At 48.9% G+C, this 10042-nt stretch overlaps 1 protein-coding gene across 1 annotated transcript; it reads left to right on the top strand.

Annotated features, from left to right (window-relative positions):
• The first annotated feature begins 3017 nt into the window (after positions 1-3017).
• Positions 3018-7602, top strand: LOC101202720 (uncharacterized). The gene is made up of 2 exons (NM_001327742.1): positions 3018-3573; positions 7281-7602. The coding sequence occupies exons 1-2, from the start codon at positions 3067-3069 to the stop codon at positions 7284-7286; spliced, it is 513 nt and encodes a 170-aa protein (NP_001314671.1). The 5' UTR covers positions 3018-3066; the 3' UTR covers positions 7287-7602.
• The last annotated feature ends 2440 nt before the right edge of the window (positions 7603-10042 follow it).

Here is a 10042-nt window from a genome sequence, read left to right as displayed (position 1 = left end):
CGACGAACATACTTCTAGCTCGCCCGAGGCCCAGTCTTCGCCAAGAAGCAACCCTGGCCAAATCGCCACGCCAACCGACCAAATCGCAGGGGCATTTAATGAAAAGGTGGCCTGACACCTTTATCCTGACGCACGTCCTCCAGTCGATAGAGCCGAAGTGACCGTAGTCACTTCGCCGCTCCACTGACCGACCTGACAGAAGGACAGCGCCGCCTGCGCCGCTCCGATTGCTGTGCCACTCGACAGAGTGAGGCTGACAGGCAGTCAGGCCCGGCCTCAGGCACCGTAGGAAACTCCGCTTCGCCCGACCCAGGGCTCGGACTTGGGCTCAGCCCCGGAAGACAGCGAACTCCGCTCCGCCCGACCCAGGGCTCGGACTCGGGCTCAGCCCCGGAAGACGGCGAACTCCGCTCCGCCCGACCCAGGGCTCGGACTCGGGCTCAGCCCCGGAAGACGGCGAACTCCGCTCCGCCCGACCCAAGGCTCGGACTCAGGCTCAGCCCCGGAAGACGACGAACTCCGTTCCGCCCGACCCCAGGGCTCGGACTCAGCCCTGGCCTCAGCCGACGGTCTCCACCTCGCCCGACCCAGGGGCTCGGACTCGACCTCGGCCTCGGAAGACAGACTCGACCTCGACCTCGGAGGAGCCTCCACATCGCCCAACCTAGGGCACGGACCGACCACGTCAACAGGGGGCGCCATCATTACCCTACCCCAAGCTGACTCAGGCTACGGGAAACAAGACCGGCGTCCCATCTGGCTCGCTCCGCCAGACATGCAATGATGGCACCCCGCACGCTCTATGACGACGGCGGCTCTCAGCCCCCTTACGGAAGCAAGAGGACGTCAACAAGGACTCGACAGCTCCGACAGCTGTCCTTCCGCCTGGCTCCAGCGCTCCTCCGACGGCCACGACACCACACGAACCGGGTGCCAAAACCTCTCCGGCTGCCACGATGGCATGTACTTAGGGCGCTAGCTCTCCTCCGCTAGACACATTAGCACTCTGCTACACCCCCCATTGTACACCTGGATCCTCTCCTTACGCCTATAAAAGGGAGGACCAGGGCCCTCTTATAGAAGGTGGGTCGCGCGGGGAAGAGGACGGGACAGGTGCTCGCGTGAGGCCGCTCGCTCCCTCCCGCGTGGACGCTTGTAACCCCCTACTGCAAGCGCACCCGACCTGGGCGCGGGACAAACACGAAGGCCGCGGGATTTCCACCTCTCACGCCCGTCTCCTCCTCCCTTCGCGCTCCGTCTCGCGCCGACCCATCTGGGCTGGGGCACGCGGCGACATTTCACTCGTCGGTCCAGGAACCCCCCGGTCTCGAAACGCCGACAATATGATATCTACAAATGCAAATTAAGCATCATATTAAAGTATTTTTTGAGTACGAATTCAAATATATAACATGCATATAATAAAAATATACGTTTTTTTGCTAAATTGTTGGTTAAAGTTTTAAAATGTTGACTTTTCTAAAAATATGTGCGACTTATTATTTTCTAGGATTTTCTAGGATAGAGAAAGTAGTTAGTAGCTAAAATTAGTTGGAAGATTTAGAATGAGTCAGCTAATAGACCAACTAATATTTAATTATATCTCTTCAATAGCTAATATAGCTGCTCTAAGAGCAGTCCCAACCCTCCGTTGTGCCTAAGTAGAGTCTATGCTGTCACATCATCAAGACATAAGTTGTAGAAACTACATCTTCCAACTCAAACGGCGAAACTCACACATGCCGAGGGGTCGCAAGCTACGTGCATGGTATCCGAGGCTTTACTATAGTTCCATAAAACATATGGTAGAAGTGGTGTTGGGGCGGTGTCCTAGCTCATTGGAGATTGAGCCGACATGGTTTCCTGCATGAGACTCAGTGTCTTCATTTTTTTTCCTTTCTTTCATTAACGCTCTTGCCATATCATCATTTTGCCTATGTGGCAGTCTATTTAATGTTATGGAAACCAGTTGACGTGGAGGGTTGGGACTGCTCTAACACAACAACCAGTTAATACCTTATTAGTAGACTAACAATTAGAACATACCCTTAGAGTCATATCACCGGTTCGTACGGATAACAATAGCTAGTCCTATAAAATTTATGCGGTCCAAACAATGTACTAGAGGACAGGATTAGCGATCAAGACCAACTGCTCCTGCTACCTGGTCGCTGTCGCCTGAATACTTCTATCTCGGATTTATCCGTGAAGAATCCTGAACTGATTGATGGCTGAAATTAATTGAATCGGCCGGTGAAGAACAGATCAGGACCCTCCAGCTGAAACGATAACGACGTAGCGTAATGGCCCGCTGCTTCTAGATGGCGACCTCGTGCCAAACATCATCATAAGCTGGCCGACGTCGATCACTTTGCACGGACTCGCTTTCTTTTGCTGTGTTTGGTTTGTAGAGTCACTTTATACTTTATAAGGTGATGTATCATAAGTTTATTTCATTTATTTTAGTAGAATCAACTCACTCCTCATATATATGCTAATTATTAGCTTATAAGGAATGGGGTGGCGATGGATCAACCTATTCTATTACACAAACCAAATAAAAAAGTGAAGAGTAAGAAGAAGATGGATCACTTCATTCCTCAAACCAAACACACTCTTTATTTCTTTCATTCACAGGGAGCCTCAAATCAAGTGTTAATCCACAGCGGATTTAGAGACACCAAGGGGACTTCTTGTGTTTCTTTATCAACTCCTAATGCAAATGCCAACATACACACAAACACACACAAATCGAATGAAAAGAATGGTAGTGCAAGTGTACAATCTTAAGTCTTTGCTTGATTAGTCATGATGTGATGTGTGAACATATTCTGACTTCTGAGAAATCTCCATCGCCGTATCTAATCATAGCTACGTAAGTACTTTGTTTGATACGTATTAAAAAAAATGTACTCGTTCAAAATCCAGATAGCTATATAGTCAAGAACCAGTTTAAGAAGGCACTATATAATAGTCAGTCTGCCACATCCCAAAACGCAACACACAAGCTAAAATAAAGCAAGCACCAGAACTCTTTTTTCCCCAAACTCGCAAGTCGCAACGGCCATGTCTCCGCTGCCCCGCCGCCTCGTGGTCCTCGTCCTCCTCGCCGCCGCCGTCGCGGCCACGGCGTCCGCCGCGTCCCTCAGCGGCGCGGCGAACGACCTGCTGCCCAAGTACGGCCTCCCGAAGGGGCTCATCCCGGACTCCGTCACCTCCTACAGCTTCGACGAGGCCACGGGCGCCTTCGAGATCCACCTCGCCAGCACCTGCTACGTCCACTTCGGCTCCCACCTCGTCTACTACGAGAGGACCATAACCGGCAAGCTCTCCAGGGGCGCCATCTCGGACCTCTCCGGCGTCCAGGCCAAGAAGCTCTTCCTCTGGGTCTACGTCACGGGGATGGTCGCGCACCCCGACCAGGGCACCATCGAGTTCCAGGCCGGCTTCGTCTCGGAGTCGCTATCAGCCTCCATGTTTGACGAGGTGCGCACCTGCGGTTCCAGCGCTGGCGCGCAGCTGCGCGGCGCGGCTGGGGTCATCGGAGAGCTTGGGCTGCTCCCCGTTGCGCAGGTATTTTTTACGTCTTTACTCTTATATAAGTTGCCTAGTGTCGAACCAGTTGGGCGGTGGATCCGTGGATGGGAATTTAGTCCCGCTTTTGTTTACTTGATTGATGATGAAATCGTAAGGTAGAAATATTGGCTCAATTTTGATCTCTGCCGCTCAGGTTCTTTCATGTTCAGTAGTTCTCTTCTGCGGCTCTGATACATATAGATTTGCCTTAGGACTTTGATCTGTAAGTTTTTGGTGCTTGGATTTCACACTGAGACTTATAGATCCGATTTGACCTTCACAACGAGCACTTGAAATTGGAGGTCTGGTTTTACCTTTATCTATAGTCGTTGACTTGCTGTGACAGATGGATCTTAGTGTAAAACATGCTCACGAGTTCAATAATGCATACAGTTTTTATGTGGCGATGTTTTTTTTTTGGGTCCAGAGGGCCTGGCTCAGAGTTTAAATGGGACAGAACTTATCATTTGTTGTTTAAGGAATGCTGTGAAGATCTCTCCTGCATATCTGAAGGGGGAGGAGGGGGGAGATGTTGTGAAGATAGATTCTAGGTATATTTGGGTATACAAGCGTGTTGACATTGTACTAGCATCATTTGGCAAACAAAACAGCTTGCTGTCTTAGTTTGCATGAGTCACAGCGTTTAATAACAGAAAAAATCATCCTTGCTTGTGTTCATTTTAACAATCAATTAAATTACCCTAGGCAACTACAACCGAGTTCCAAAGCTTTTAGTCTTTGGGATTCTTGGAATCAATCACACCGTTAACAAGGATGATACATACAGTAGCTCTAATGCAGTAATGCTTCAACTACAGTTGGTTTCTAAGAATCTAATATGGAGTTCTTAACTTAAGGGATCATGGGATGCCCATTTCAAGTTTAAAAAAAATTCAGAATGGTTGAAGGTGTTCTTTTCTAACGAGTTTTGCTTAAATATTTGTTGAACTAATTTGATTATCAATGCATTTGACTGCATATTTGGCTATAATAAAGCTATTGGGAAGCTATTACGGTCCATGGATCAAACATTTCATTATTCTTATTATTTGTTGGCATTGCCTTCTGCATTAGCGATTCAGCATCTGTCTCTCTTGGTCTCATTTCCTTACATGAAAGGAGGCAAGTACCAACCTTATAAATTTATAAAGGAGGGTCTCTCAGGAACTAAAACCCATTTTCAGTGTTTGCAACTCAACTGTTAAGTGCAGACGTTGGAAGCATTGCAACTTAACTTGGCGCTGATATGTTGGATGGCATTAATATTGTTCATGGGTGCTGCACACTTGGATCAACAGGAGTCAACCATTTGTTGTCCTTATTAACTGTACTGCCAAATAGCACATGTCATGCATTCGTGGCGTGACTTCCCATATAGGAGTTTCAAATTTTACTTTAAATCGCAATCTTCTCACCTAGAGCTACTTGGCAGTGACTATTTTGGAGATAAGATATGTTAAACTATGGGCCATAAGCTTAACATCCACTGCCAGGTTACGATGGTTGAACTTCTCTTGTCATGTTCCAAGTTAGCTAGTACTCCCTCCGTTCTTTTTCATTTGTCACAGTCGCGGTTTAGTTCAAAAATGAACTAGCGGGTGACAAATATTCAAAAACGGAGGTAGTAGTAGAGAAAGAGTAGATACTTTCTGTTGCTGCTGAAACCAAAGGAGAGGGAGGGACCTATTGGCTAGCAGTTTGGCTTGGCTCTTGCAGGACATTATGCACTGAGAAGTGAGAATATGTAGTTTCAATTGTGCTTGGGAGTCTAATGTAACAGTTAGATAGTAGCGGAGAAAGAGTGGTTCCTTCTATTGGTGCTAAAACCAAAGGAGGGGAGGGACCGAAAATATAGGCCATAGTGGCTATCTTGGCTCTTGCAGGGCATTAGGTACCGAAAATATGTAGTTTCACTTGGGCTTTAGCATCTAACTTAACAATATTGAATGATTTGGTACTTTGGTGTCTTTTTTAGTTATAGAATTTTAGATATTTTCTTATGTTTCAGGGGAAACAATGTTATATCTGAGTGACTAGGTCTGTCCCATTCTGTTAATTTTACATTAGACAAGATAGCTTTGAATGATCATACTTGTGCATTATTCTATAGTACTAGATGAAGAAACACTCCTTTGAGTTGCAAACTGTTGAAAATGGCTGGCTCTGTAAATGTGACCTTGATAGTTTTCTTTTGCCATTTTCATTGTTAGATTTGTTGTGCCCATTATTGTATCTTTCATTGATGGCAGCAGTGTATTATGTTCTAGAGTTTTCTTCGTTTGTTGTCTGCAAACAAGGGTACAGAGCTTTTAGTTTGGAAATCCAATTCATCTGGACTGAAATCGATTTTGAGAGAAAGAACACCTTCACTATCCTGTGCACTGTGCTTTGCTGAAGCTGACAGTCAGTAGCACATAGCATTTTAAAGATTTTGTGTAATACTTAAGGATGGCAACGGGTAAAATATCTGCGGATAGTGTCTCTGGATATCCATATCCACGACTTATATCCGATATCCGAACCCGTACCCGTTACCCGCTATGGATAACAAACAGTATCCACATCCGTTACCCGCGGGTAACGGATATCCGCGGATATATCCGTTTGCCCACTACACATACAAAATATTTAAATCCAGCAAATTCAAACATGATACCATATTTGTCCAGCAAATTTAAATATGATAAAACATAAATCCATACAGAATTTGTCCAACAAATTCAAACATGATATCATATTTGTCCAGCAAATATAAAATTGTCTACGGATATCAAGTGCTACCCATATTTGGGACGGGAGTACAAGATATTTTAACGGATATTCGGGTATTTGGGTATGGATATTGATTTTTCGTATCCGTTTTAAAAATATCCACGGATATCAAGTGTTACCCGTATCCGTATCCATGAGTACAGACTCGTACCCAAAACCGTGCCCAATGGATTTTTTATCCGCGGGTACGCGGATAAATGACATCCATTGCCATCCCTAGTAATACTCCCTCCGTCCCAAAATATTGGATCTTGGGACAACAAATATTCAGAGTAGTCTGGTGGGGTTCTCTTTGAGGAGTATTAGCAATCTGACAATGGGTATCTAGTCCCATTTCCCTTTTGTGGGATCTTGGAAGTTGGAACAACAAATATTCAGCATAGTCTAGTGTGGGGTGCTCTTTGAGGAGCGGGGACGTGGATTAGCCCTATTAGGGCTAGTTTGGGAGCTACAAAACCGGAGGGAATTGGAGGGAATAAGAAGTGGATTCTAGCCTCTCCAATACCCTCCGGTTTTGTAGCTCCCAAACTAGCCCTTAGGGTGGCTGCCGTGTTGCAAATTCTGTTGATTCTCACCGAAATGTCTGTTAATATGCTAATCTCGCAGTGTGGTGTTTTGTTAATTCCACTTGAGGATAATTTGCCCGTCTTATGGCTTTTAAATATTCTGATGCTTTGAATGGACTTAACTGGTAAGATATATAGGATGAAGAGCGAACGAATAAGGTTAATTTGCTGATCATAGATGCCCCATGTTTCATATTTGGACATTTCGCGCCATACCACATAGTTGTTGCACTGCTTTATCCTCTCTGCCATGCTTGCGTCAATCAAATTGAATGGAATCTGTGATTATTTACCGTAGTTACTTAACACGAATAAGTTTTGCCTCGGTGCTAATAAATTTAACGATATGTATTCTTCTCCTTCCAGGCATGAACCTCGAGTTTGAGAATCCACGCTACCAGAGAACCGCAAGAGCTTCCAGTCTGCTGTCGTTCTAGAGTGCAGGACGTTCAGCTGTGGGGTGTGTTCGAGTATCTGGTTGTTGCTTCCCGGTCTCAATGGACATGGATGCTCTGTAGAAATGTATATCCCATACGCTGTTGCTGAACCTGCGTAGGATGTAGGCAGGCTGGCTCTCTTCTCTCTTGTTTTCCTGGATCATCGTATATTCATGTCATCATCATGTGTGCAACCATGAACTGCCCCCAGAGGCGTAGCAGCACGAATTCGACTAGCATGCGTTTTGTTTTGTCGAGACTGAAGGCACACGTACGCTGGTAGAGATAGTGACTGCGAGGGAAACGATGTATTACAAAGTCAAAACAATGACAAATGGGTTATAGCATAAATATTATTAAAAAATGGGAATGGTATTCTATAAGACTAACTTCAGCAATAAACTGTATATAGTTTTGAACTCTAAATATAACGTTTATAGACTTCTTTTTCGTATCCAGCAGTACTAAAAGGAACTCTAAAGTAGAGATCTAAAGTAGAAACTCTAAAGTAGAGATCTAAAGTAGAGGAGCAGTAAAGTGTCTGCTATCTGTGGAGTGCACTGTTAGCAGCAGTACGGAACCATCAGTACGGAACCATCTAGAACCAAGCAAAAGCAGCAGTACAAATATTGTTTACTTATTGTTTGGTAAGAGAATACAATATATTTTTATAGTTGGTATGTGTCGGCGTTTCGACCCTAGGGGGTCCCTGGACCGACGAGTAAATTGTCGCCGCGTGTCCCAGCCCAGATGGATCGGCGCGAGGTGGAGCACGAAGGGGGTAGAAGAGAGGGAGAAAAGGGGAAAACCCGCGGCCTCCGTGTTGTCCTGCGCCCAGGTCGGGTGCGCTTGCAGTAGGGGGTTACAAGCGTCCGCGTGGGGGGGAGAGCGAGGGACTCTACGCGTCGTCCCGTCCTCCCGCGCGGCCAACCTTCCCGTAAGAGAGCCCTGGACCTTCCTTTTATAGGCGTAAGGAGAGGGTCCAGGTGTACAATGGGGGGTGTAGCAGTACGCTATCGTGTCTAGCAGAGAGGAGCTAGTGCCCTAAGTACATGCCGTCGTGGCAGCCAGAGAGGTTTTGGCACCCTGTTCATGTGATGTCGTGGCCGTCGGAGGGGCGTTGGAGCCTTGCGGAAGGACAGCTGTCGGGGCTGTCGAGTCCTTGCTGACGTCTCTTTGCTTCCGTAAGGGGCTGAGAGCCGCCGTCGTCATGGAGCACGCGGGGCGCCATCATTATCTGTTTTCCGGAGCGAGCCAGATGGGACGCCGGTCCTGTTACCCGTAGCCTGAGCTAGCTAGGGATAGGGTAATGATGGCCCCCCCTGTGACGTGGTCGGTCCGAGCCCTGAGGTCGGGCGAGGCGGAGTTCGTCGTCTTCCGGGGCCGAGCCCGAGCCCTGGGGTCGGGCGAAGCGGAGTTCGTCGTCTTCCGGGGCCGAGCCCGAGTCCGAGCCCTGGGGTCGGGCGAGGCGGAGTTCGTCGTCTTCCGGGGTCGAGCCCGAGTCCGAGCCCTGTTTCCTATGGCGCCCGAGGCCGGACTTGGCTGCTGTCAGCCTCACTCTGTCGAGTGGCAAGCAGTCGGAACGACGCAGGCGGCGCTGTCTTCTTGTCAGGCCGGTCAGTGGAGCGGCGAAGTGACTGCGGTCACTTTCGGCTCTGTCGACTGAAGGGCGCGTGACAGGATAAGATGTCAGGCCATCCTTGCATTAAATGCTCCTGCGATTCGGTCGGTTGGTGTGGCGATCTGGCCAAGGTTGCTTCTTGGCGAAGACTGGGCCTCAGGCGAGCCGAAGGTGTGTACGTCGCTTGAGGGGGTCCTCGGGCGAGACGTGAATCTTCCGGGGTCGGCTGCCCTTGCCCGAGGCTGGGCTCGGGCGAGGCGAGGTCGTGTCCCTCGAGTGGACCGAGCCTTGGCTTAATCGCACCCATCAGGCCTTTGCAGCTTAGTGCTGATGGGGGTTACCAGCTGAGATTAGGAGTCTTGGGGGTACCCCTAATTATGGTCCCCGACAGTAGCCCCCGAGCCTCGAAGGGAGTGTAGATACTCGCTTGGAGGCTTTTGTCGCACTTTTTTGCAAGGGGACCGGCCTTCCTCGGTTGCCTTTTGTTCCGGTGGGTGCGCGCGAGCGCACCCGCCGGGTGTAGCCCCCGAGGCCTCGGAGGAGTAGTTTGACTCCTTCGAGGTCTTAGTACGTTTCGTAATGCTTAGGCCGGTCTAGCTGCTCCCTCATGCGAACTGGCCGTAGCCCGGGTGAACAGTCGAGTCCCAAGTTCTCGGGCTGGTATGTTAACGCTGTCAACGGTTTGGCTGGAGCCGGGTTTGCGAGAGCAGCCCCCGAGCCTCCGCATAGAGCGAGAGGACGGTCAGGGACAGACTCGGCTTTTTACATACGCCCCTGCGTCGCCTTTCCGCAAGGAGGAGGGGGGAAAGCGCCATGTTGCCCTCGGAGGGCGCCGAACATGGTGTCTCCAGTGAGTTGCTAACGGGTAATCCGAGTGGACGCTCGTGCCCCATTTGTTAGGGGTCGGCTAGTGGCCCGGAGGCGCGCTCCAAAAGTACCTGCGGGTGACTTGCCGGACCCGGTCCCCTTTTGACGGGGTCCGAGGGCTCGATGCCTCCCTCTGGTGGGATTCCGTTACAAAATCGTTCCTGTTGGTCTCGGAAATGTCCTAGGGTACCTCGGGAGCGCAG

Source organism: Zea mays, chromosome 1 (genome assembly GCF_902167145.1).
Source record: "Zea mays cultivar B73 chromosome 1, Zm-B73-REFERENCE-NAM-5.0, whole genome shotgun sequence".
Classification (NCBI taxonomy): Eukaryota; Viridiplantae; Streptophyta; class Magnoliopsida; order Poales; family Poaceae; genus Zea; species Zea mays.
The sequence above is the reverse complement of the archived record's forward strand: the minus strand, read 5'-3'. Positions and strand labels throughout refer to the sequence as shown.

Bases quoted from the DNA above. Each gene is read 5' to 3' on its own strand.
- LOC101202720 (NM_001327742.1), top strand. From the start codon at position 3,067: ATGTCTCCGCTGCCCCGCCGCCTCGTGGTCCTCGTCCTCCTCGCCGCC.